Genomic DNA, 27,477 nt, shown 5'->3' with positions numbered 1-27,477 from the left:
GTCAGCCACTGAATCAACTCATCAGAAGAAAGAGGAAACCAACTGAATCAACAGAATTGACATAATGCTGACTTACTGAATGGATTTACCCATACTTACTTGAGTCTAGTGCACCATCGAACATAATGTGCACTTCAGTTTTGAGATGTGCATTACAAAAAAAGGATGGGGAGGAAAAGGCGCCCCTTCTTCTCAGAGACGGAGGAATGGCTTGGGGAGGGAAGCAGCTGCTCCACCATCAGGCTGAGTTTACTAGGCCCAGCCTGATGGAGGATATAGGCACCTTTTGGCACACAATTGTAATGCACCATCAAATGTAATGCACATATCCATTTTGGCTAAACACTTAAACCAAAAACAAATGTGCATCACAGTAGAGTAAATACAGGATTTAATTCCCATTCATACAATGTGTTCATTCCCATTCATACAATGTTCTAACAATAGGACTAAAGCCAGACTTTTATTTTTGAAATAGTTTTTAATAAAATAACCTATTGAAAATAGTTAGTATTTGTAGTACTTTTATGAAATATGCTATATTATTAGAAGCTATTGTATAAATCTTGCACTACTGCAGTGTGCACCCACCTATTTTCATTATAGGCAGTCCCCGAGTTACAAACATCTGACTTAAAAATGACTCTTAGTTAAGAACAGGGCTGAGACAACAGGAATTGAGAGAAATCTACCTCTGGGAAGGGAAATTCAGTCCTGAAAGAATTATTATGGGAAAAAGGTATCACAACTAAAGCTTTATCTCCAATACTTGTTTCCACAACAAGCCTTTTTTTTTTTCAAAATCTAATTATCACAGGGACAGAAAGTGAGGTGAAATCTTTTAAACAGAAGCACAGACGGCAAAACAAACACCACTAGTGTATTAATTAACTTGCATGCAATTTCAACAGAAGTTGGGGACTGCCTGTATACCATACATGAAATAGGTGCACATTGCAATACTGTAAATGTATAAAATAGCTGCTCTGGGTGTCTTTTTAGAAAGAAAAAGCAGAATGCAAATATAATAATAGCAGCAGCAGTAGTAATACAGTATACTTCAGAAGCTTATAAAAGTAAATCTAAATGCCCTCTTCAAATCTCAGTATTCTGCTAGCTAATTGTGAGTGTATAATAGCTGTTCTAGTACATTGTATCAGAAATTTATCTTGAACTACTGCAAATTGGATCTGGACCAAAGAAGCCAAAACAGAAGACTCCTATTGGGCTCTCAGGAAGTTAAAGCTCCATACCAACATTTTACAAATTATGGATAATAATATTTTGGGCCATTCTATGAACTTGTGATGTCACTGACTCATTTTGTTAGGGGAGATAGTATGCAGCATTGAAGCTCCCTTAACTACATCCTAGAAAAGTCACAAGAAAGCCACCTGTGCCATTCTGGGAGTTGTAATCCATAAAAGTTAATTTTCTAACTTTAATTCTAAAACTATTTATTTATTTATTTATTTATTTGCTTTATTTCTATACCGCGTTTCTCAACCTATAATAGGTGACTCAATGCGGTTTACACAATATTAATTACCACAACAATAACAATTAAAACACAGCATACCCAATAACAAACACACAACCATTCATACAATGCCTCGATCGCAACCAAGATCCAGTCTCATATCCTTATACCGTTCCTATGTTCAGTTTACCGTCATTCTGTGTACAATTGCGCTGATTAGCCAAACGCTTGCTCAAAAAGCCAGGTTTTGAGCTTCTTCCTAAATGCCAGCAACGAAGGGGCCTGTCTGATGTCGCTTGGTAGGGCATTCCATAACCGAGGGGCCACCACCGAGAAGGCCCTGTCTCTCGTTCCCGCCAACCGTGCCTGTGACGCAGGCGGAACCGAGAGCAGGGCCTCCCCGGACGATCTTAATGTCCGTGTCGGTTCATAGGAGGAGATGCGTTCGGAGAGGTAGGTGGGGCCGGAACCGTTTAGGGCTTTGTAGGCTAATGCCAGCACCTTGAATTGTGCCCGGTAGGGAATTGGCAGCCAGTGGAGCTGGCTCAACAGAGGAGTGGTATGCTCCCTGAGAGCTGCTCCTGTTAGCAACCTGGCTGCCGAGCGCTGGACCATCTGGAGCTTCCGGGCAGTCTTCAAGGGCAGCCCCACGTAGAGCGCGTTGCAGTAATCTATGCGGGATGTGACCAGAGCGTGGACTACCGTGGCCAAGTCCGACTTCCCGAGGTACGGGCGCAGCTGGCGCACGAGCCGAAGCTGTGCAAATGCTCCCCTGGCCACCGCTGAGACCTGAGGCTCCAGGCTCAGCGATGAATCCAGGGTCACACCCAAGCTGCGAACCTGCGTCTTCAGGGGGAGTGTAACCCCGTCCAACACAGGCTGTAACCCTATGCCCCGTTCGGCCTTTCGACTGACCAGGAGCACCTCTGTCTTGTCTGGATTCAACTTCAATTTGTTCACCCTCATCCAGTCCGACACAGCAGCCAAGCACCGGTTCAGGACCTGAACAGCCTCCTTAGAAGTAGGTGGAAAGGAGTGACAGAGTTGGACATCATCTGCGTACAGATAACACCGCACCCCGAAACTCCGGATGATCTCTCCCAACGGCTTCATGTAGATGTTAAACAACATGGGGGACAGTATTGAACCCTGCGGGACCCCACAAGACAAAGGTTGTGAGGACGAGCAGCTGTCCCCCATCAACACCTTCTGGGTACGACCCTCTAGGAAGGACCCGAGCCACTGTAAAACAGTGCCACCAAGGCCCATTCCCGCGAGGCGTCCCAGAAGGATACCGTGGTCGACGGTATCGAAGGCCGCTGAGAGATCCAGCAGGACCAACAGGGACACACTCCCCCTGTCGAGCTCTCTGCGGAGATCATCCACTAAGGCGACCAGGGCTGTCTCGGTACCATGTCCCGGCCTAAAGCCAGACTGTGCCGGATCCAGATAATCAGTGTCTACCAAGAATACCTGGAGTTGTGAGGCCACCACACGTTCCAGGACTTTGCTCAAAAAGGGAAGATTGGAAACAGGCCGATAGTTGACGAATTGAGTGGGGTCTAGTGATGGTTTTTTCAACAGCGGTTTTATTACAGCTTGTTTTAAGCTGGCTGGAATATTGCCTTCCCGAAGGGAGGCATTAACCACCACCTCCACCCACTCGGCCAATCCCCCTCTGGCCTCCTTTAGAAGCCAGGATGGGCAGGGGTCTAGGATGCATGTGGTAGCTCTCATTCCTCCAAGTATCTTGTCCACATCCTCGGGTTTCACCAATTGAAATGAATCCATCAAAATCGGACAAGCAGATGCTCGTGTTACATCCTCAGAGACTGCCGTTAACGTGGTATCCAGGCCAGAGCGGATCAAAGCGACTTTGTCCGCAAAGAACCGAGCAAATGCTTCACAGCGGGCCGTCGAGTTGTCAGGGTTCCCATCCGGAGTGGTGGGGTTCAATAGCCCTCTGACAACTCGAAACAACTCCGCCGGACGGTTCTTTGCGGACGCAATATTGGCCGCAAAGAAAGCTTTCTTTGCCGCCTTTATTGCCACGGCATATGCCCTTAATAGGGCAACAAACCGTGTTCGATTTAACTCGCTCGGGTCCGAACGCCACACGCGCTCTAGTCTCCTCTTCCTTCGCTTCATCGCTGCCAGCTCCTCGTTGAACCAAGGTGCTGGTTTAGCTCGGCTACTTGAGAGGGGACGTTCCGGAGCAATCGTGTTTATGGCCCTAGTCATCTCCCCATTCCAGAGAGACACCAGGGCTTCAACAGAATCACCAACCGAGGTGGCAGGAAAATCCCCAAGAGCCGTCAGGAATCCGTTCGGATCCATAAGCCTCCTGGGGCGGACCATCTTAATGGGTCCCCCACCTCTGCAGAGGTTGGAAGGTGTGGTGAGTCTAAATCTGACCAGATAGTGGTCGGTCCATGGCAACGGAGAGGTGGATAACTCCTCAACACCGCCACCTTGCTCCCATCCCTGACAGAAAACCAAATCTAATGTGTGTCCCGCACAGTGGGTGGGGCCAGATACTTGTTGGGACAGCCCCATGGTTGCCATGGATGACATGAAGTCCTGAGCCGCTCCTCCTAGGGAAGTCTCGGCATGTACATTGAAGTCCCCCAGCACAAGAAGCCGTTGAGACTCCAATGCCAGGCTCGAGACCACCCCCGCTAGCTCAGGTAGGGAGACCGTAGTGCAGCGAGGTGGGCGGTACGCTAACAGAATCCCTATTCTGTCCCGGTCGCCCACCCTCAGGTGGACACACTCGAAATTGGTTGACTGTGGAATGGGGCCTCTGGTCAGAGGGATAGAATTTTTATAGACCACCGCAACTCCGCCTCCCCGCCCTCCAGGTCTCGACTGGTGCTGTACAGAGAATCCTGGCGGACAAAGCTGGGTCAAATTAACTCCTCCAGCTTCATCCAGCCAGGTCTCTGTAATGCACGCCAGATCTGCCCGTTCCTCCAAGATTAGATCTTGGATGAAAGATGTTTTGCCATTGACAGATCTGGCGTTCAGCAGCACCATCTTCAACCCAGAGGGACTGCCAACCTGGGTACACCCACTTACCAAGTCAGGAGACCGATTACAAGTAATTAAGTTTTTTTTTCTTCTTTCCCTAGGCCGAATTTGGGCTGTAAAATTTTTACTATTTCTAGGCCGAATTAGCCGAATTGGTGGTCTCCCTTTCCCGTATCTCCCCCTCCCCGTCACGGGCTCTATGGGGGCCCCCCGGCCAGTGGAATACCCTTCTTCTACCATATTGCACTTAGAATTAGTAGTTTCAACCCATGACTTGTACCAGATTATATACTTTTGCCACTCAGTCTCAGTCCAATTCTTTCCTATTCCTGGTGTGTTAATTCCAGGATCCCCCCACCCGTTCCACCCTCTATTGTCCTCCCAGTCCACCAGTAACACAATAAGCAGACCCCAAGGGAGGAATGCTGACATTGGGGAACAGAGTTGATACAGGGTTGAGGTAGGATATTAGGTTCAAGTAGTAGTAGATTTTAAATTGCTAGGTCTTAAAGTGCTAAAGATTTAGTCTGAGCTGTTAAAGTGCATAGAAAGCTGTTAAGTGCATACAATAACGCGTTATCAGAGACTGACTGCTATGGTGGTCACTTAATAACCTTACTTATACAGGGTTAAAGTGCAAGTTGTTGGATGAAGTGCTGACCGTTGTATACCTTAGCAGCAATTGGCCCCTCTAAGTGCTAACAGTTGTAAAATTTGGCAGCAATAGATCAAATAAAGTGCTGGTAATTGGAAGACTTAATAGCGTTGGCTCATATAAAGTGCTGGCAGTTGGCAGGTATCAGCGTTGGCTCAGACAACAGTTTACTAGCGCAATGAATGTGCAAATTGATCGAGTAGTCCTCAGTTCTATTGGTAGATGTAAAGTCCAGTTGGTCTCCCTCCTCCCCCTCCCACCATCAGTGTCAGGGTCGGGTGACTGGGGCCTTGCAGCAGAGTGACGGATCGCTAAGATGGCCACCGGAACTGCTGATGAGCTGGATAATTCCGGAAATGGAGGCAGTAACGCGGTGGGTGGCGTTACAGTAATGGCGGTTGATCACAAAGCATGTAACAGCAGCTATGTAGCAATATATATAGTTCCAACCACCCAGGAGACAGCCTAGCAGTCGTGAGGTTAGTGTTGCTGGTTAAGAGCGTTGCAGGCTAGAGATCACGATCGCCGCAAGAGAGCTTAAAAAACGCTGAGTCACCGCGCGGCGTTGGTCAGGCTCTCCCAGGAAGGCGCCGAGTCACCGCCGGCTCACCCTGTCGAGCTTGCCCCAGCGGTATCGGGGCATGGGAGAAGCAGCCGGGACGCCTCCAGGCCTCGGAGAAAGTTGGAGTACGAGGCCTGTCTCAGTTGGAGTCGCGGAGGAATCACACCTCCGAGTGCAGAGGAGTTCAAACTACATTGAAATTCCATGTTGTTTGCATAATGGGATGTCTATTAGGGCTGTACAATCGATACAAAATGTTTCAAAAGTTATTACAAAATTAGGGACACCAGCAGTTTGTTTCTAAAGTATTTCTAAAGAATTGTTAGTAAAAATTTTGTTACTATTATGATAGTAACGAATTTTCGTTACTATTACATTAAAATAATTGTGCGTGGGGGGGGGGGGGTTGGATGGGGTGATGTGGGGTTGTGGACACACTTGGAGAACAGGACACATTTACCACTGCAAGTAAGCCCATCAAGTCATACTAGCACTAGGAAAAGCAGCTAAGGCAACTTGTGCCTGATTTAAACAACAGGTTGTGTGCTTTTTTGCTGGATTGTGCACACGGAGATCACACCAGCACTAAAAACTGCTGCCAAGGCAAGTTGTGGCTGGCTGAAAAAAATGGTTGTGTGTTTTTTGACTGTAGGCACACACAGCATACAGAGAGCAATATCACCCAGGCAGTAACCCTCAAAGATTCCCTAAAATGCAGCAAAAAATTTAAACAGTCATAATGCAAAAGGCGCCCACCCACCACACAAAAAGAATAAGCAAGTCACTGTCTGCCAGTGCCTGACACAGTTTGGTTTCGCCTCCCAGTAGTGCTTGGTCGCTCTGTAAATTAAAACTGTGTCACAGACAGTTACAATGTTTACAAAACTTTAGGCTACAATTTCAATTCTTAATTTTTTGACGTGGATGACGCCCATGCGCCAGATATCACGTCATAAGTATGAACCTAACAAATTTGATCCAACTTAGATGAGTTATGAAAATTTTGCACAGCCCTAATGTCTATCTCATAAATGAGCAATAGCTGGTGTTATACATCTGTGCCTACCACGATGTGGGGGGGGGGGGGGGGGGCAGAAGAATCAGGCAAAAGGGATGTGATACAATGAAATAGGCCATCAAGCATCTTCCTGTTCTCATTGTATGAGGTTTTGAACACCTGAATAGGACTCATTTGACAGGCAAACCATAAGGGAGAGAGTTGCTTGTTTATACATAGGGAAAGCATGGTTAAGATTTGTTTGTGTACAAACAAATCTTGGGATGGGTATGATTTCTTTTTCTGTTTGTTCAGAAGTCCTATTTTGTAGGTGCAGTGGCCACCAGAGACAGAATAACTTGTAAATGTGCTTTGTACATTCACAATCAAACTTCTGTCTCCCCCTTCTAATGATTGAAAAGCAAGGCAAGATATTGAGGCTTTATCATCTTCATTTTCCAAAAGAATAAATAGCAAAATTTTCATCCTTACTGTGTCTTTTAAAATAACCTTATGACTGATGTCCTTTTCATGATTTTATGCAACTGAATACCCTTATTTTAAACACATAAAGCAAAAACAAACTTGCTACCACTACATAGATTTTTATTTTTCAGTTGCCACTGCAGTTATTCCATTGCTTTTGCTGCACCTCTCCACACTACTAATATATCAATATGTTTCTTCTTAGATTTTCATTGCCTGAGCACTTTACAATTGGGTACATACTCAAGAACCACTGTGAATCATGAGTCAAAAGGCTCTTAATTTAGAATATAATTTGGAAAGGTTTCCTCCTCTCTTTCCTGGAACATTTTATATCAACCAGATGGCAGAATGACTGTGCTGAATAGCAGCAGCCTAGGATTGAGATCTGGGTAACTTCATTCCCATTTACAGATGAGAAGAAAGAGGATGAAGGGCTACACAGTACAACTGATGTGCCAAATGAATCTCTGGGAATTGTAGTTTGCTCTCTCAAAAGCAGGAAAAAACAAACTGGAAGTCCAAGGGTTCATCTACATTATAAAACTAATGCAGTTTGACACCACTTTAGCTGCCACAGCTTCATGCTATGGAAGCCTGGGATTCCAGAATGGTGAGACACTAGCACTCTTTGGCAGAGAAAGCTAAAGGCCTTGTAAAACTACAGGTCTCAAGATTCCATAGCATTGAACCATAGCAGATAAAGTAGTGTCAAACTGCATTCATTGTACAATGTGGACACAACTCTAGATTCACTTACGTGGGAATAAGTTTCGCTTAATTAGCTATAGCTTGACTTTGATTAGATACAAAGGGGATTTATTTATTTAATATTTATTTATTTACAGTATTTCTATACCGCTTTTCTCACCCCTAGGGGGACTCAAAGTGTACTGTAATGGGTTCTTAAAAAGAAGAAAACTGAAAAAGAATCTGTGTATTTTACAAATGGTATGCATCAAAGGATTGATTTTTTTGGCAAGTGTAACTGACGAAAGAATATTTGGCTCAAAAGTTGTATTTGAACAAATATTATTGGAGACGTTTGGGAAAATTTCAATCCCTTTGCTCTTCCTTGCTTGAATATTTTTTAAAAGAAATCTTTACACATTTCTTTAATTTGGACACTACAGGCTGTAATTCTAAACTTTTTTGAGGCAAGGGGGAATTGATTGAAGGTTGCCAAGCTGCTCATGTAATACAAACTAATTCAATTTTCAGTTCCAGCAGATTTATTTTGTTACCATGCAATGAATGATTGCTCTCAGCATGAGAGCTTTTCTAGGAGGAGGAGAAAGTGAATGTCATCTATCAAAATAGCCATCTATCTAAAACATATTACAGTCACTGATCGTCACAGACCCCTTTGCCTGATACAAGGCCAGCTCTGTAATCAGAAGGGTTATCTTCACTACCACTTTTAGGTTTTGCACATCAGCATACTGATGTCACAACAGTGTGTCAGCTGCACAACATACAGCAACACACAGGCTGGGCTGCCAAAATGTTACCGACAGAGAAACAAATGAGTGCTGACCAGAGGGCTAAGATTAGTTGCTATGAATGAGCCCAATGAAGAAACCAAATCCAGCTGCATCCCTCATTTTTGCATACTGATTGTTTTCAACCAGTTTGTTGAATTGCAAAACTAATGTGCCAAAAATAAAGTAAATTAAAGGTTTTCCCCCGACATTAAGTCCAGTCGTGTCTGACTCTGAGGGTTGGTGCTCATCTCCATTTCTAAGCCGAAGAGTTGCCATTGTCCGTAGACACCTCCAAGGTCATGTGGCCAGCATGACTTCATGGAGCGCTGTTACCTTCTCGCTGGAGTGGTACCTATTAATCTACTCACATTTGCATGTTTTTGAACTGCTAGGTTGGCAGAAGTGGGGCTAACAGTGGAAGCTCACATCGCTCCTCAGATTCAAACCTGCAACCTTTTGGTCAGCAAGTTCAGCTCAGCGCTTTAACCCACTGCACCACCAGGGGCTCCTGCCAAAAATAAAAACTACCCTCAAATAATAACTTACGGTATCTAAAAAGTGTTTGAAAGGAAGGGAACTGAAAGCTCGTGTGAAATGATAAAGTAAATCAATTTCTCTAAGATATCACAAAGGGAGCCAGTGCAGCGTAGTGGTTTGGTGGCTGGACTAAGACTTTGGAGAATGCAGTTCAAATCCAAAATCAGCCATGGAAAATCACTGGATATGATATGGTGGTACAAGTTGCACTCTCCTAGCCATAGAGGAAGATAATGCAAAGTGAAGTAATCTTACCAAGGAAACCCTATGATCTTAGGGCTGAAATAAGTAGGAAATCACTTGAAAGCACACATTAATAAAGTATCACAAGACCCCTCTCTGCCTTATATACTAAAATAATCAGAGGGTACATCCTGACTGACTGGAAAGTCTCAGATTGTGTCCATGTTCCTTCCAATTGTTTATTCGGTGAAAATTAAGTCACCTGGAGGAATTCTATAGTTGTTGATCATATTGAGATAAGTAACCTGTACAGATCTCTAAAATAACACCAGAACAACAAATAAAATCAGTGTCTTTCTGGTATTTGAAACCAGCCTGGCTGCACTTTTAGGTTTATCTTGAAAAACTCTCATCCAGACATCAGACTTATGTTTGAACTACAATGTTTGTACAAAACGTAACTAGATGGATGGGGAGAAAATACAGGACAACCTCCCCTGTGTGCATGTTCCACACAAAATGGCCCCTAAACAGGGAAAATCTTCAATTGAAGCAACATTGATTGGTTAGTGATGAGTAAGATGCTGTTACATACTTGCGAGTAAATGATGACCTTTTGCTTCCAGTGGCAGACATATGGACCTCAGGAGCCGAAATGCTTCCCGTGCTGCTCGAAGAGCTAAAATCAGCCTCACTTCCTGGAAAGGAATAGGGTGGAATAAGAATTTTATGGAAAATATAACTCAACTGAGCATACAGTTTGCAAAATGGTATGGGAGGAGCCCTTTTCAGATTCTTAACATTTCTGCCAAGCAGATGAACCAAAAAAGAAACACAGTGCCAAAGACATTTGAAAGGAAGTGTGTATCTATTGTATAGTTTGGAGAAAATAAAGACTACTATCCCTTAGGTATATGCAAAAGTGGAGTGACTAAATCTAGAATTTATTTTCATGTACGAGTCATTAAAAAATTATACCACTTTTTTTCAAAGGTCCAAAGATAACAAGCTGAAAATGCCCGAGATAGATCAAAGCAAGCTAAGTTCCAGAACAACAACAAATCAAGAAGTCAAGTCTACCTAAATAATACAGGTTGACACCAATGCTATAGAATCATTGGAGGTATTAAAAGGTAAAGGTTTCCCCTTGACATTAAATCTAGTCATGCCCAACTCTGAGGGTGGTGGTCATCTCCATTTCTAAGCCGTAGTGCCAACATTGTCAGTAGATGCCTCCAAGGTCATGTGGCCAGCATGACTGCATGTAGCATCATTACCTTCCGATTGGAGTGTTACCTATTGATCTACTCACATTTGCAAGTTTTTGAACTGTTAAGTTGTCAGAAGCTGGGGCAAACAGTGGGAGCTTACCCCACTTCCTGGATTTGAATCGCTGTCCTTTTGGTCAGAAAGTTCAGCAGCTCAGTAGTTTAATCCACTTTGCCACCAGTGAGTTTTGCAAAATCTTTAGCTTTCTCTGCCAAAGGAATGCTGGTGCCTCACCAACCTACAAATCCCTAAATTCCAAAACAATTAAAGTAGATTCAAACTACATTGATTTTCCAGTGTAGATGTGCCCCAAGCTTGTTTTGCTTCTCAGCTACATACCGGGTGTGGTGTGATACCAATTGTTGCTCACCTTGCTATGCAAAGACGTACCTTAATCTACTACCACCACTAATAAGAACAGCCATAGCCCACTTCCATAAAAAAATTACTGCAGTGCCTTTAGAAAGTGTCATTTACCTTCTATATCTATCTGGAAAAGAAATGTATTACAAAATGCGGGGAAATCCAAAGAAATTCATAGGGAAAAGACAAGTAAACACACATGCTGTAAGCTGTGCTCTAGGTCAGGGTTTTGCATATTTCAAAATGAATGACAGATTGTGCGAAGTGCTTATGGCACCGGTTTCATATTTTTGTTGGCTCTGTGTTCTCCTAGATCAGTGAAGTGGAAATGATGTTGCTATATTTGAAATAACTTTTTTTTCCTTTCCCGATCCCCACGGCTTTCCCTGCTAACAGTATCACACACACTATCAAAGCACATTCTTGTATAAAATGACGATTTCTCACTTTGGGAAATGAACCAGGTCCCTTTATAAGTGCTTTACAGAACACTGAGGGAATACATTTTCTTATTTGTTTACCTTCCTCACTTGGCAATGGAAAGTAGGTGTGTGTACAAAGTCATTTTAACTATAATGTAAGATGTAGTTAACTCCAGTTTCAGACTACTTCAAATCAGGTTCAGTCGGTCTTCCACATTTGCAGGTTTGACGTCTGTGGGTTTCATTATTCATGGATTTGATTGAAATGTTATCTCAAGGGTTCTCTAGAGATTCCTAGAGATAACATCTCTCTAGAAATCTCTAGATTTTCCAGTGTGGTTCTATGGGCTACTTCCAACTAGCTATGTAGCTAAGCCCTTCTTCATTCCAACATTATTCCAGATTTTTTCCCCTCCCGACCTGACTTTACTCCTACTAATTTGGCTAGGGCAGTTCTAATTTATCCTGATGCGTCACTTTTTCCAGCTACTTTGACATGTCCCCTACTTTGACATTTCTCTCCCATCCTCCTATATTTCCCCTTCTTTCCTCCACTGGTGCAAACTGTGTTATAATACATAACAGTTTGCATTCAATTAATTCATCAGGACTGTGGATCTTACGTTGGAGGATCTTGCTTTCCCCCGTAGATTCAGGCAAAAGCAAATTGCTGCAACCTCTCCTAGCTAGTTTGTTCTGACTTACTATGAACTTTAGCCATGCTGAACATACTCTGACATTGCTTACTCACACATGTCCTAGTTTTCATGGGTAAAATGTTTGAGAGTATGACCAACATTCACCATTATGTGGCTACTGAACATATGTAGATATCATTGTCATGATTTAAGGGATGGCACAGTGGGTTTAATCGCTGAGCTGCTGAACTTGTTGACCAAAAGGTTGGTGGTTTGAATCCGGGGAGCAGGGCGAGCTCTCGCTGTTAGCCCCAGCTTCTGCCAACCTAGCAGTTTGAAACATGCAAATGTGAGTAGATCAATAGATACCACCTTGATGGGAAGGTAGTGACACTCCATGCGGTCATGCTGGCCACATGACCTTGGAGGCGTCTATGGACAACACTTTGGCTTAGAAATGGAGATGAACACCAACCCCTAGAGTCAGACACGACTAGACTTAATGTCAAAAAGAAAAACCTTTACCTTTACAAGTTTACTTAATGCTGTTTTAATTTCATATTCCATCATACTTCTGCAAACCATGCATGTTGCCACCTCTTTCATGCTTCAAACTACCAGCACCATCACTTTGGCTTGCTATCATAAGATGTGTATATTAGCCAGATTTCAGCATCAACCACTTAAATTTGAGTGTGATCCACTCAAGTCCCCTCTTTATCTTCGTTGTTCTATTTCTGTTGTCAGAGCTTCATCCCTTTGCCCCATTTTGCGATCATTTTGTGGCTTCACCCAGAGTATATACCGGGGCTGATTTTATCAGGGTATGGAAACACTACTGTTTCAGGTTACATTTTCCAGTTTGCTTCGATTGCTATGGCCAGTGGAGGATTCTGGAAGCTAGAATCCAAAAAAAGAGAGTAATCTTTCTGAGATTTTATATACAGGATGCTTATGCCAAAGCATATTTACACAAGGGAGCTTTATGCATCAATATCTTTAGGATGATCATTCTGGAGGATTTAAATTTCCAAGGGAGAGGCAGAAGGAGGGAAAGCAGCAAACAGGAGATATTTTGAAAGTGTAAGACTTAATGTTGATCTCATTGCTGACATTTTGGATCATGTGTTTACTTAAGCTCTTGGAATGAGGAAAGTATATATTCCTGTATGTAAACAAGATCATTTTTTATCATTTTTTCTAGCAAGATGTGTATATTTAATGCTTTCTGCAGAATCTAGTTTCATACTGTTGTATCCATGGAGACAGATCCCTTAATAACTCCTCCAGTTAGCGGGTCAAGTAAGCAAACCTATGCAGCTCCATAGCAACAGACTTGAGACTCAAAGGGAGCCTATCAGCAAATGAGCAACATCCTTCTGTCTCCTGCTCTAGGGAAATGGTGCAGCATGTTATCATCATGTGTGGATTGGTTCAAGCCAAAGGGGCACCATCCATTTTAAGAAGGTGGGTGAGGAAACAAAGAACAGAGCAAGCTATCAGTACTTTCTGCCTTGCAGTACAATCAGATCCAGGCAGCTTTCTTTCTCTCTCTCTCTGTATGTGCATGAGCAACTGGTGTTAAGGAGAACAATTATTTCAGAAAAGAGTAAAATCCCTAAAGGAAGCCTTGACTCCCAAAGTCTCTACTTCTCAGTTTAAGAAAGGTTTGCTTTTGCTATGAAGCAAAAGAAGGCTATTGCAAATTTGGGACATTATTAAAGAGCAGCATGGTTGTTCCACCACATTTGCATTTTGTCTTTTGCAGATTTGATTATTTGTGGATTTAATAAAAAATGTTATCTCTATGAATTTCTAGGTCCTCCACTGTGACTCTATGGTCAACCTCCTCCTGATTGAAGACCAAGAGCTCTCTAGAGATAACACTTCTTTAGGAATCTCTACATTCTCCACTGAGATTCTATGGTCCTGTGAAATCCTACCATAAAGTCAACTTGGAAGATCTAGAAATTCCTTTTGAGGTGTTCTCTCGGGTTAAAAAATAGCAAATTCACATTTTTTTTTAGCTTTCATGGGAACCCCTGAAAATGTGGAGGATCAAGTTTGTGGTTTTATTTTTATTCCAAGACCTGAGGAAACAGTACTGTCTAAATAGCATGAAGGCACCTGATCTTGTCTGATCTGATATGCTATGTAGGGTTAGTCCTGGTTAGTTCTTTGAAGGGAAATTCCCAGGGAATACCATGCATTGTGGGCTATATTTGAGAGGAAGGATGGATCAACTCTGTTAGACCTAGTTGGTATGCAAACTTATTGAATGTACTTTCACTTATACACAAAAATCTTTGAATGCCAAGGAATTGCTTTGGAGGACCTAGAACATGCCTAGAAAAGTGTTTTCTCTAGGCCTTCAGCATTATTTTATGGTTTAAGTTCTGTCAGAAGTTCTATTCATTCGGTGCAATGAATTTGACGACTAAAGGACTGGTAATATGGACGATGAAATTGGATTGCGATTTTAGCTAAGAGATGCATTGGATTGTTATTGATGGGCCAATATTGTGTATTGTGTATGTTGTTTTTTATGGTTTTTAAACTGAATACTGTTGATTGTTGTATTTTGTTGTAAACCGCGTTGAGTCGCCAATTTAGGCTGAGAAACAGCGGTATACAAGTACAGTAATAAAATAAATAAATAAATAAATAAATAAATAAATAAATAAATACTGGAACACTTCTCTATGAATTTTCTACATTCTCTGGAGTGATTCCATGACATTTTTCAGCTGGAAGCCCAAGATATAATTATTTTGAGTTCAGAGATCATGCCAAATTGATCTATTGCTTAATGGTGTCATTTACATCCAGCCATTTGGCAGAGTTATTTTTATTTATTAATCAAGGCATACACATCTCTTCAGGTATTGCAAGCTACTGAACATCATGAAGACTTCCTAAAAGAAGAAGCCAGCAGGAAGAATATTTTTATTCTAAACCACTTTCTCCATCACTGCTGGTCATTAGGTTTTAGTCAAGCACATCTGGAGAGCACTAGGTTGAGAAAGACAAATCTTAATCATGGAAATTGCATATGTTGTTGCAGCAGCAACAACAATGACAGTGAAAGACTTTGTCCTAAAAAGCTTACAATCTCAATTACAGCTCTAGAAAAACAATAGAGTGAAAGAACTAATATAATGCGCTCTATGTAGAGCTGCCTTTGAAAAGTGCTCAGAAACTTCAGTTGGTCCAAAGAACAGCAGCCAGACTGTTAACTGGGGCTGGAAATTCTAACTCAGCAAAGTTTTTATTCACCGGTCCCTGGTTCCTGCTCTTTCTCTGGGGCTAACTATAGGAAGCATACGAATCCTCCACTGGCTGCCAACCCATTTCCAGGCACAATTCAAAGTGTTGATTTTGACCTACAAAGCCCTATATGGTTCCAGTCCAGATTATCTGAAGGACTGTATGTCTTTCCATGAACCTAGTAGACATCTACATTCTACTGTGGGGGGCCTTCTCTCAGTCCCACCACCCGCTCAAGTGCACTTGGTGGGAACATGGGGGAGGGCCTTTTGGGTGACTGCTCCCAGAATGTCCCTCCCAAGAAACTACCACTTGTGTCTTTTGAAACTACCACTGATGTCCTTGACATGCACACTAGGGACTTCATCACACTGCATGGATCCACTTTAAATCTGGTTGCTGCAGAATTCTGGGGTTTGTAGTTTAGGAAAGGGCCTTTACATTGCTCAGCTGGACAGATCTTGGGCCTCACTAAACTAGAAACCCCATAAGTTGCGACCTTTTGTAAAGGCACCCAAGACTTGGCTGTTTGGTTGTGCATTTAAGTAATCAGATCTAATTTGCCAAATAGTCACCGTTGAATGTTTTTATGTTGAATGTTTTTATGTTGAATGTTTTTATGTTGAATGTTTTTATATTGTATAAATGCTATTTTAGATTGTAAGTCGCTCGGAGCACCTTGGTGGAGAGCGACTAATTAAGAAATAAAGTGAAGTGAAGTGAAGTGAAGTGAAATAATTCTGCAGGAGGAAGCAACCGGATTTAAAGTGGATCCATGCTCTAGTGCATGGGCCCTAACGCTTCCCAGCCATGAAGCCCTTTTTGAAGCAAAAGTTTATTGTGGAGCCCCAAGAAATGTTCCTATATTATATTATATATTATATAATATATAATGTCTATATATATCAGGCATAGGCTGGGCCAGGCATGGGCTGGCCAGTAGATGGAGAGTGTTTGAATGAACGAATTCACACAGTGCCAAAAAGAAAAAAGAAAAGAAAAGAAAAGAACAATATTTAAAATGAAGAACAACTTTAGCCAACACAAACTTAACAGTATTTAAGTAGAATAACCCCATGGCCACCCAGTCCAACCCCCTTCTGCAATGCAAGAAAAACACAATCAAAGCACCTCCAACAGATGTCCACCCAGCCTTTGTAATAATAATAATAATAATAATAATAATAATAATAACAACAACAACAACAACAATAACAATAATAATAATAACAATAATAATAATAATATAATAACAGAAACCCCAGAGGCCATCCAGCCCAACCCCCTTCTGCTATGCAGGAAAAATGCAAAAACAAACAAAGCACCCTCTGAAAGTGGTGGGAGTAAAATAGGAAGCAAAGGAAACTGCGAGCCGGGGGAAGGATATAGGCAGCGTGTAAAGGAGTCTGGGAAGTGAGGAGGCAGGGGAGAAAGGGTCTGTGCCCTGGGAGGATGCTGCTGCTGCTAATGTTGTTGTTTCTGGTAGCTCAAAACTTTAATTTCCCTGTATTTGTCAGGAGGAGGAAAGAGGAGGAGGCAGAAAGCAGCATGTTGCTGCAGAGCCCTTCATATCACCCAAGGGCTACACGGAGCACAGTTTGAGAATCCCTGCTCTAGTGTGATGAGGCACATTGAGTCACTTTGGGGAGAGAGGGCAGGTGATAAATAAAGTTCTTCTTAATAATAATAATAATAATAATACATGATATTGTACTTTTAGAGAAGAGATACAACTCTTTTATATATGCAGAAGCAGCCAAGAAAGAGACAGTGTATATATGTGTTTGAATATATTATAGGTGATGTCCTGATGTGAACTTTGTATGGTAATTCTAAATGGAACCAACTCTCTCACGAATATGTCCAATCAATAACTGATCAGTGATCCCACAAACTTTACAGCCTCCAATGCACTTTAAACATTCATATTGAACAGACAAACTAAACTGTTTATAAGCTCAGGGCCCTTCCACACAGCCATATAACCCAGAATATCAAGGCAGATAAACCACAATATCTGCTTTTAACTGGTTTATCTGAGTCCACACAGCCATATAATCCAGTTCAATGTGGATTTTATACAGCTGTGTCGAATTGAAGTGGTGTAAATAACAGCCAGTATACGAATGATGTATATTTTTTCAAATAGATAATTTCTCTAAAACTGCCCCTTTGCAATAGTATTAAAAGAAACAATGGACCCTTGGTATCCAGTGAGGATTTCAAGCAGTGAATGACTGAATCCATGGGTGCAGATACTGTGGATACAGAGGGCCCATTGTACTATATAATAAATGATAGGATTTTTTTTTCTTGTGTCAGGAGTGATTTGAGAAACTGCAAGTTGCTTCTGGTGTGAGATAACTGGCTGTCTGCAAGGACTTTGCCCAGGGGATGCCCAGATGTTTTTGATGTTTAATCATCCTTGTGGGAGGCTTCTCTTATGTCCCCACAGGAGCTGGAGATGACAGAGGGAGCTCATCAGCACTCTTCCTGGATTTGAACCTCTGACCTGTTGGTCTTCAGTCCTGCTGGCACAAGGGTTTAACCCACTACACCACCAGGGCTCAAAGGATAAGTGAAGCATCCTTTAAGAACATAGACGGAAATAAAAATACAACCATCATTCCTCTATTAGGGATCAAAAAGGAGTGAGAAACAAAAATGAAAACAGTACTAAAAGTCTACCTTATCAATTAAACAGAGCAATGCTATCTTTAGATCTTGCCTTCACTGTACTCTCCACTGCACCTACATGGCATTTTGTATTCTGGCAACGGGTCAATGTGAAGCTATTCTCTAAAACCTTTCAACTGTTTCCATGACAAAGCCACTATTCAATCGAGTACATTCTGTACCCATGTCTGAAAAACACACACATTATTTTCCTCATAGGTTGCTGATCTTTGCAGCAAGTGGAAAACAAAAAGCAGCAATGTGAGCACATTATTACTAATGTCATTTTAAGGAAACGCTTTGCCAAGTATGTTTTTCTTACAGTGGAATGCTAGGCATCAGAATCAATATGGAGTCTAAAGGTCCTTCATGATACCCCATAGATAGGTAGTTCTTTCTGAGAACTCATGTCCCTGGCTCATCAAAAAAATAAAAAAAATAAAAATAAAGGTGATGTATTAGTTAATTGGATTCTTTAATATTCAGAATCAAATATGTCATACTCAGATTCTCTGCATAGACACTGAGAACTGGGAAGCCCTGGCCCTTGAGCACTCTAACTGGAAGTCAGCTGTGACCAGCAATGCTGCGGAATTCAAATACGCACGAATGGACGAAAGGGAGAAACATACTAAGAGGAAGGCACATGAAGCCAACCCTGACCAGGACTGCCTTCCACCTGGAAACCAATATCCTCACTGCGGGAAAAGATGCGGATCAAGAATAGGGCTCCACAGCAATCTAAGGACTCACTGCCAAGACACCACATCTGGAAGACAATCATCCTCGAATTATGAGGGATTGCCTAAGTAAATAAGCAAGTAACTATAGTAGCATGGAGTTTGAAGAAACCTAAAAGGCCATGTGCTTCAACACTACAGAAACCCATATCTAAAGCCAACAAGTGATCTTACAAACTTTACTTAAAGACCTTCAATGAAGGAGAATCCTCCACCCTCTAAAGTTCCATCTACACTGCCATATAAAATCCAGATTATCTGCTTTGAATTGCATTATATGGCAGTGTAGACATATTTAATCCAGTTCAAAGCAGATAATGTGGATTACTTGATTTGATAATCTGGATTATATGGCAGTGCAGAAAGGCCCCAGGCAGGCCCGTAGCCAAGATTTCGTTTCGGGGGGGGGGGGGTGAATTTTTTTCAGGGGGGTTTCGAGGGGGGGCTGAGTTTCGGGGGGGGCTGAGTCTGAGTGAAAGAGGGTCTAGCCTAGCAAACCTTTTGTATCATTACCCCAATACCCCCATGCATATGGGATATATTGGGTATGGTGATCAGATCATGATATGAATAAACATAACAGTTTAAATAATGCACCAGTAAGGCCTTTTCGCGAACCACCATGAGAATTTCGGGGGGGGGGGGCTGAAGCCCCTCAAGCCCCCCCCCCCCCCCCGGCTACATGCCTGGCCCCAGGTCTCTCAGGTGATTTTGTAGTATGCTTTCACTGGAAAGTACCAAACAGATGCACATCCAAATTCCTATCGGATTCTCATCTAGGAATTTTCTAGGTGGTCCAACATGACTCTGTTGTAACTCTTAGTGGCAGCCAAGCATTTCAACAGGGTTGACTATTATAGTCATGGACATATCTCTCACAGATGCAGGGATTGTATCAATAAATATGTGGAGTCCCCAGTGGCGCAATGGGTTAAACCCTTGTGCAGACAGAACAGCTGACCAAAAGGTCAGCAGTTCGAATCCGGGAAGGGGGTGAGCTCCCATCTGTCAGCTCCAGCTTCTCGTGTGAGGACATGAGAGAAGCCTTGCACAAGATGGTAAAACATTCAGGCACCCCATGGACCACATCTCTGCAGATGGCTAATTCTCTCACACCAGAAGCAACTTGCAGTTTCTCAAGCCACTCCTGACATGAAATAAATAAATAAATAAATAAATAAGGATGAAAGCACATTTAGCTATACTTGCTGTGCAGCTTACAATTAGAACTTGACAATATTGACATTACTGTTTCAAAATGTTACTGTTGATAAAGTTGTTACTACTTTGTATAGTAAACTGAATAACTTGTTATAGCACAACTTGTTATTGTATACTTTTTTTATGCTAAGTTGAATAACCTTACTTTTGGATGCCCAGAATATTGTAAGAAATTAGGTTTTCAATTTTTTTGCCATGTGCTTGCATCACTGGATTGCCCTTAAAAAAAGAAGTAATGAGTGACATAATCACACTAGCGAATGAATCCACTTTAAATCTGGTTTCTGCCTCCTGCAGAATTCTGGGGTTTGTAGTTTAGGGAGCAGCCTTCAACAGCTTCACTAAACTACAAACCCCAGAATTCTGCAGGAGGCAGAAACTGGATTTAAAGTGGATTCATTCTCTAGTGTGATGGGGTAGTTAATACATTATTTGACAAGCAGCCTGGGTTGGTGAGCTAGTCAATAATAACAGGTTACTTCTGTGGGACCTACAATGGGTTACATAACAATTTCCTTTTTAAAATTAACTTCCCAAGCTCTGCTAGATCTATAGGGAAAAAAAGAATGATGCAGTGATTTGTCAATTGTCATCCACCATTTTAAATTGAAAGAAATGTATCCCTGAAGTAAACCATGCCTAAATAAAGTAAAAAAAGACAATATTATGACAAAAACTGTAGGCTTTATATGAACTTGGATTTAATTCACAGTCTTCAAAGTTTCATATGGGCCTCAAAAGAGTCAAACATTCAATTTTGATCACTGATGTTGTCTTTTTTTAAAAAAATAAAAACTATGGTGCACATATTTTATGTCTTTCAATGTCATTTCCATGTTGCTTTTAAACATATAATTTGCATCACTAAAAACTATGACGGCATCTAGAAATGCAAAGATCTAGAAAACCACCTATGCAGACTCTGTAATCTGATATACTATAAGTGGATGCTGCATGTAATTTGAGAATTTGACAATGACACACAAGCAAAACAAGAACAAAGCTGGCATGCAGAAATCCAACGTGATCTTACCCGGCTTTATGAGGCTTGTCTTTGTTTCCTTCTTATACCGAGCCGATTGTTGAGTCCCGTCTCCCATTGTTCCTGCATTAAATTTATTTCTTGCATATTCTCCTCCATTAGTGCTCGTACAAAAACCGACTGGACCGTTTCCAGTATCAGGCGGCGTCTTAACTGGAGAGACCGACTGACTACTGGGGCAACCGGTGTCATCTGAAAATAGGAAACAAAAAAAGGCAGAGAAAGGGTTATTGACCAGCTTAAATACAGGTTGGGCAGGGAATCAGTTGGGGGGAAGAAGAATTACATTGTGCGGCTCCTGTTTCCCAAGGAAGCATGTGCTCCCTGCTTTAGTTGATCAGTCTTTAGTCTTTAAGGAGGCAATTCTTTGCTTTGCTTCCTCTGTTTAAAGATGGAAAAGAGGCACAGTCAGGGAGTGGGAGGTGGTTATTTGAATGTCAAGGGGCTGTAAAAAGTCACAGCAATTCCTTAACCTGTTCAAGTATGGTAAAGATTTAAAAATGAAAGTAGACTTATTGAAGCAGTTTGTTGAGACCCATCTTCCTTTACTGAATACATTAATGATGCACATTCCATTGACATTCTACACTGAAGAATTAATGCACTTTAATACAGCTTTAACTGCCATGGCACTAGGCAAGTGGTTCTTAACCTGTGGGCCGTGGACCACCAGTGAAAATCTTTTCCGCAAGCCTTCTTTCTCTTTATTTTATTTTATTTCCACTCCTTTTTCACTGGCTGCCAGTCCTTCCATGTCGCTGACCATGGCATATTGTCTGTGTCAGAGACTAGAGCTGATATGCATTGTACAAAAACCGACTGGACCGTTTCCAGTATCAGGTGGCATCTTAACTGGAGAGACTGACTGACTACACCGGTTGCCACAGTAGTCAGTCGGTCTCTCCAGTTAAGACGCCGCCTGATACTGGAAATGGTCCAGTTGGTTTTTGTACAATGCAATTTTATGAATCAGCACCCCAAACTGAATCTAAAGTTGACCAAAAACTGATTTGTAACCCTTTTGGTACTAATGTTGGAGAGTGGTCCCTGGTCCAAGTAAAGTGCAATTCCAGCCCCCCACCCACACACATACACAAGCTTTGGATAGCATAGAGGAGGATTAACACCCCTGTTGTGTTTGTTCTGCTGCATGTGCCCCTGTTCAGAAGATTTTACCTCACTTTCTGTCCCTGTGATAATTAGATTTTGAAAAATTTGGCTTGCTGTGGAAATAAGGATTGGTGATAATGCTTCGTTTGAGAGATCTTTTCTCCATGATAACTCTTTCAGGAGTGAATTTCCCTTCAGAGGGATAGATTTCTCTCATTTCCTGTTGTCTGGCCCTCATTTTTAACTATGAGTTAGTTGTAAGTCGGATGTTTGTAACTTAGAGACTGCCTGTACAAAGTACTCAAGGGATCAATATTAAGAAAAATGATCTGCTGATACTTATCTCCACCCAGAACTGTTTTTTAAAAAGTGGTTGTATCTTTATTTCCCATTAAATTAATCTACATCAAAAGTATGGACATTATGTCTCTCAGATTTTTCAGACTACAACTTAATCTATTACTATAATGCCACACCTACATTGCTGTATGGAATGGCAGTTATAGTCAGTGTAGACTGAGGCTGGATCTACATTGCTAACTAATGCACTGAACTGGATTATATGGGTCTATACTGACCATATAATGCAGTTCAAACTGTGTTATTTAGTAGTGTAGATCTACCTACATAAATGCAGAATATTGCAGCTTAATTATCTCAGTCTACATTTATCATAGGGCCCCCTGGTGGTGTAGCAGGTTAAACCGCTGAGCTGCTGAACTTGCTGACCAAAAGGTTGGTGGTTCGTGTCTGGGGAGCAGGGTGAGCCCAGTTTCTGCCAACCTAGCAGTTTGAACACATGTAAATGTGAGTAGATCAATAGGTAGCCCTTTGGTGGGAAGGTAATGGCGCTCCATGCAGTCATACCAGCTACATGACCTTGGAGGTGTCTACAGACAATGCTGGCTCTTCGGCTTAGAAATGGGGATGAGCACCACCCCCCAAAGTCAGACATGATTAGACTTAATGTCAAGGGGAAACCTTTACAGTGACCATAGTATGTAGTTCCAAACTTCCTTCTAAGGCAGTGTACATAGGACTCCAGCCATACTGACAGGCTATTTTGTCCATGATGAGCAACTTTAAGAAAATCCGTGGGCCATTTCTGATCCCATTACTTCACTGAAACTGCTTTATATAGCAATGTAGATCGGGCCGTAAATATACATAATATTCCCTCACCATATCTTTTTAAAAGGCAAATTTCCCCCAGAAGTATCTTGAAGAGTTTCATTTAAATATTTGAAAGTATGTCCTAAAGAAGAGGGAGCAGGCTTGTTTTCTGCTGCCCTAGAAACCAGGACTTGGAGCAATGGATTCAAATTACAAGAAACGTGATTCCACCTGAATATCAGGAATAACTTCCTGACTGTAAGAGCTGTTCTGCAGTGGAACTCTCTGCCTCGGAGTGTGGTGGAGGCTCCTTCTTTGGAGGTTTCTAAACAAAGGTTGGATGGCCAAAGGTTGGAGGTGCTTTGATTGTGCCTTTTTTTGCATGGCGGGGGGTTGGACTAAATGACCCATGTGGTCTCTTCCAACTTTATTAATCTATTATTCTATTTTATGATGTACACCAATTACTCTATTCCCACTACCAACAAAGTTGACCAAAAGTTTTAAGTCTCCACATCTTATAATGTACACCATCAAGGTACTGATCGGGTGCACAAGGAAAATTTCAGGACTGCAGCCAAGTTTAGCAACTACTAAATCGTTGGTGGACTCACCAATTATGTGTGTTTGCACTTTGAAAGCTTTTTAAGTCAAAGTGAATGCAGCTGGTGTCCAGGACAGACAAGCAAGTACATGACAAGGAATAATATTCCACTGGCAAAGGAAAGCACTTCAAGAACCAACATACATTTTCTAGGCTTCCCTTTCATAGTGGGAATTGAGATGCTTCATCTCAGCAGGCTGAGTAGAGGGCATTCAAAAGAAAATTCCAAAGAGAAAGAGATCAGTAGGAATAAGCATGAGGAGGGGGGAGGGGATGGGGAGAATTTGGGGCGTTGGAAACTGCAACACTAGATGTGTCAATCACACGAGATAAAGAAGACATTGGCACACTTGCAAGTACTCTTTTACAAAATAACACATCTAAATCCAGCACAATATTACATCATGAAAAAATTCTTGAATCTTCTGTCACCCACAAAGAAATACGCCTCTTGTAAAAATCAAGACAAGGCCCCACATTTTGGACCTGTCTGGATGGGTCCTAGGAATGCTATAGGGCAGCGTTTCTCAACCTGGGGGTCAGGACTCCTAGGGGGGTCACAAGAGGGTGTCAGAGGGATCACCAAAGACCACATGAAAACACAGTATTTTCTGTTGGTCATAGAATCATAGAATCAAAGAGTTGGAAGAGACCTCATGGGCCATCCAGTCCAACCCCCTGCCAAGAAGCAGGAATATTGCATTCAAATCACCCCTGACAAATGGCCATCCAGCCTCTGCTTAAAAGCTTCCAAAGAAGGAGCCTCCACCACACTCCGGGGCAGAGAGTTCCACTGCTGAACGGCTCTCACAGTCAGGAAGTTCTTCCTAATGTTCAGATGGAATCTCCTCTCTTGTAGTTTGAAGCCATTGTTCCATTGCGTCCTAGTCTCCAAGGAAGCAGAAAACAAGCTTGCTCCCTCCTCCCTGTGGCTTCCTCTCACATATTTATACATGGCTATAATATCTCCTCTCAGCCTTCTCTTCTTCAGGCTAAACATGCCCAGTTCCCTAAGCCGCTCCTCATAGGGCTTGTTCTCCAGACCCTTGATCATTTTAGTCGCCCTCCTCTGGACACATTCCAGCTTGTCAATATCTCTCTTGAATTGTGGTGCCCTGAATTGGACACAATATTCCAGATGTGGTCTAACCAAAGCAGAATAGAGGGGTAGCATTACTTCCTTAGATCTAGACACTATGCTCCTATTGATGCAGGCCAAAATCCCATTGGCTTTTTTTGCCGCCACATCACATTGTTGGCTCATGTTTAACTTGTTGTCCACGAGGACTCCAAGATCTTTTTCACACGTACTGCTCTCGAGCCAGGCGTCACCCATTCTGTATCTTTGCATTTCATTTTTTCTGCCAAAGTGGAGTATCTTGCATTTGTCACTGTTGAACTTCATTTTGTTAGTTTTGGCCCATCTCTCTAATCTGTCAAGATCGTTTTGAATTCTGCTCCTGTCCTCTGGACTATTGGCTATCCCTCCCAATTTGGTGTCGTCTGCAAACTTGATGATCATGCCTTCTAGCCCTTCATCTAAGTCGTTAATAAAGATGTTGAACAGGACCGGGCCCAGGACGGAACCCTGCGGCACTCCACTTGTCACTTCTTTCCAAGATGAAGAGGAAGCATTAGTGAGCACTCTCTGTGTTCGTCCACTTAACCAATTACAGATCCACCTCACCGTAGTCTTGCCTAGCCCACATTGGACTAGTTTCCTTGCCAGAAGGTCATGGGGGACCTTGTCGAAGGCCTTACTGAAATCCAGGTACGCTACATCCACGGCATTCCCCGCATCTACCCAGCTTGTAACTCTATCGAAAAAAGAGATCAGATTAGTCTGGCATGACTTGTTTTTGATAAATCCATGTTGTCTATTAGCGATGACCGCATTTGTTTCTAAGTGTTTGCAGACCGCTTCCTTAACAATCTTTTCCAGAATCTTGCCCGGTATCGACGTGAGGCTGACCGGACGGTAGTTGTTTGGGTCATCCTTTTTTCCCTTCTTGAAGATTGGGACCACATTGGCCCTCCTCCAATCTGCTGGAACTTCTCCCGTTCTCCAAGAACTCTCAAAGATGGTTGCCAATGGTTCCGAAATGACTTCCGCTAGTTCCTTCAATACTCTGGGGTGTAGTTGATCTGGCCCTGGGGACTTGAACTCATTAAGAGCGGCCAGGTATTCCTGGACGACTTCTTTCCCAATTTGGGGTTGGATGTCCTCCAATCCCTCATCCACTCCATCTTGCTGAGGTTGAAGACTCTCTTTTTGTGAGAAGACCGAGGCAAAGAAGGCATTAAGTAGTTCTACCTTTTCCCTATCCCCTGTCAGCATTGCCCCATCTTCTCCTCGAAGAGGTCCTATCGCCTCCTTGTTTTTCCTTTTTCTACTGACATAAGAATAGAAGCCCTTTTTATTGTTTTTAATGTCCCTGGCAAGTCTGAGCTCGTTTTTTGCTTTAGCCTTGCAGACCTTTTCCCTACAGGTGTTGGCTATTTGTTTGAATTCTTCTTTGGTGATTTCTCCCTTTTTCCACTTCTTGTGCATGTCTCTTTTGTGTCTTAGCACAGTTAGAAGTTCTTTGGACATCCATTCTTTGCACTTGTCCTATTTTTTCTCTTTGTTGGCACGGTTTGCAATTGCGCCTTGAGTATTTCACTCTTGAGAAATTCCCATCCATCCGTAACTCCCTTGTCTTTTAGTATCTGTGTCCACGGAATGCTGCTCAGCGTTTCCTTCATTTTTTGGAAATCAGCTCTCCTAAAGTCCAAAATGCGGGTTTGACTTGTCTTAGTTTCAGCCTTCCTTTGTACCTCAAATTGCAGGAGCACATGGTCACTTGCCCCTAAGGATCCTACTACTTCGACCGCATCGACCAGGTCCTCCGCATTTGTTAGGATGAGATCAAGAGTAGCCAATCCCCTTGTTGCCTCTTCTACCTTCTGGACCATGAAATTGTCTGCAAGGCAAGCGAGGAATTTGTTGGACCTTGTACTCTTGGCCGAGTTTGTTTTCCAGCAAATATCGGGATAGTTGAAATCGCCCATGACTACTACATCTCTTTTCTGTGCCTGTTTGGTCAACTGTTGGCAGAAGACTTCATCAAGTTCTTCCTCCTGGCTTGGGGGTCTGTAGTAGACGCCTACAACAACATCTTTTTGAGTCCCAGTTCCCTCGATTCTTATCCAGATGATTTCAAGCTGGTTTCCCAGATTGCTGTCTTGAATCTCATCTGCAGCATAAGAGTTTTTGACATATAAGGCTACTCCGCCTCCTCTCCCCTTTGTTCGGTTTCAGTGGTCATAGAGGTTCTGTGTGGGAAATCTGGCCCTACTCTATTGTCGGTGGGGTTCAGAATGCTCTTTGATGGTAGGTGAACTATAAATCCCAGTAACTACAACTCCCAAATGTCAAGGTCTATTTCCCCCAAAGTCCACCAGTGTTCACATTTGGGCATCTTGAGTATCCATATCAAGTTTGGTCCAGATCCATCACTGAGTCCACAGTGCCCTCTAGATGTAGGTGAACTAGAACTCCAAAACTGAAGGTAAGTGTTCACCAAATCCTTCCAGTATTTTCTGATGGTCATGGGAG

The 27,477-nt window shown here is 42.5% G+C and overlaps 1 protein-coding gene across 7 annotated transcripts in view; it reads right to left on the bottom strand.

The window, feature by feature from the left end:
* Positions 1–27,477, bottom strand: part of SYBU (syntabulin) — a 67,523-nt gene that overhangs the window by 8,048 nt on the left and 31,998 nt on the right. For 6 of the 7 annotated variants that reach the window (XM_060775784.2, XM_060775783.2, XM_067467328.1 and 3 more), the window contains 2 exons: positions 21,044–21,244; positions 10,010–10,112 (listed from right to left, as the gene is read on the bottom strand). In XM_060775784.2, the coding sequence (XP_060631767.2) occupies positions 10,010–10,112; positions 21,044–21,244 (304 nt within the window). Of the gene's footprint in view, positions 1–10,009; positions 10,113–21,043; positions 21,245–21,338; positions 21,443–27,477 lie in introns of those variants that run through there. The other variant, XM_060775787.2, reaches the window with a different exon arrangement.

Source organism: Anolis sagrei, chromosome 4, assembly GCF_037176765.1.
Source record: "Anolis sagrei isolate rAnoSag1 chromosome 4, rAnoSag1.mat, whole genome shotgun sequence".
NCBI classification, from domain to species: Eukaryota; Metazoa; Chordata; class Lepidosauria; order Squamata; family Dactyloidae; genus Anolis; species Anolis sagrei.
Note: the sequence above shows the minus strand (reverse complement) of the source record. Positions and strands in the feature narration are given on the sequence as shown.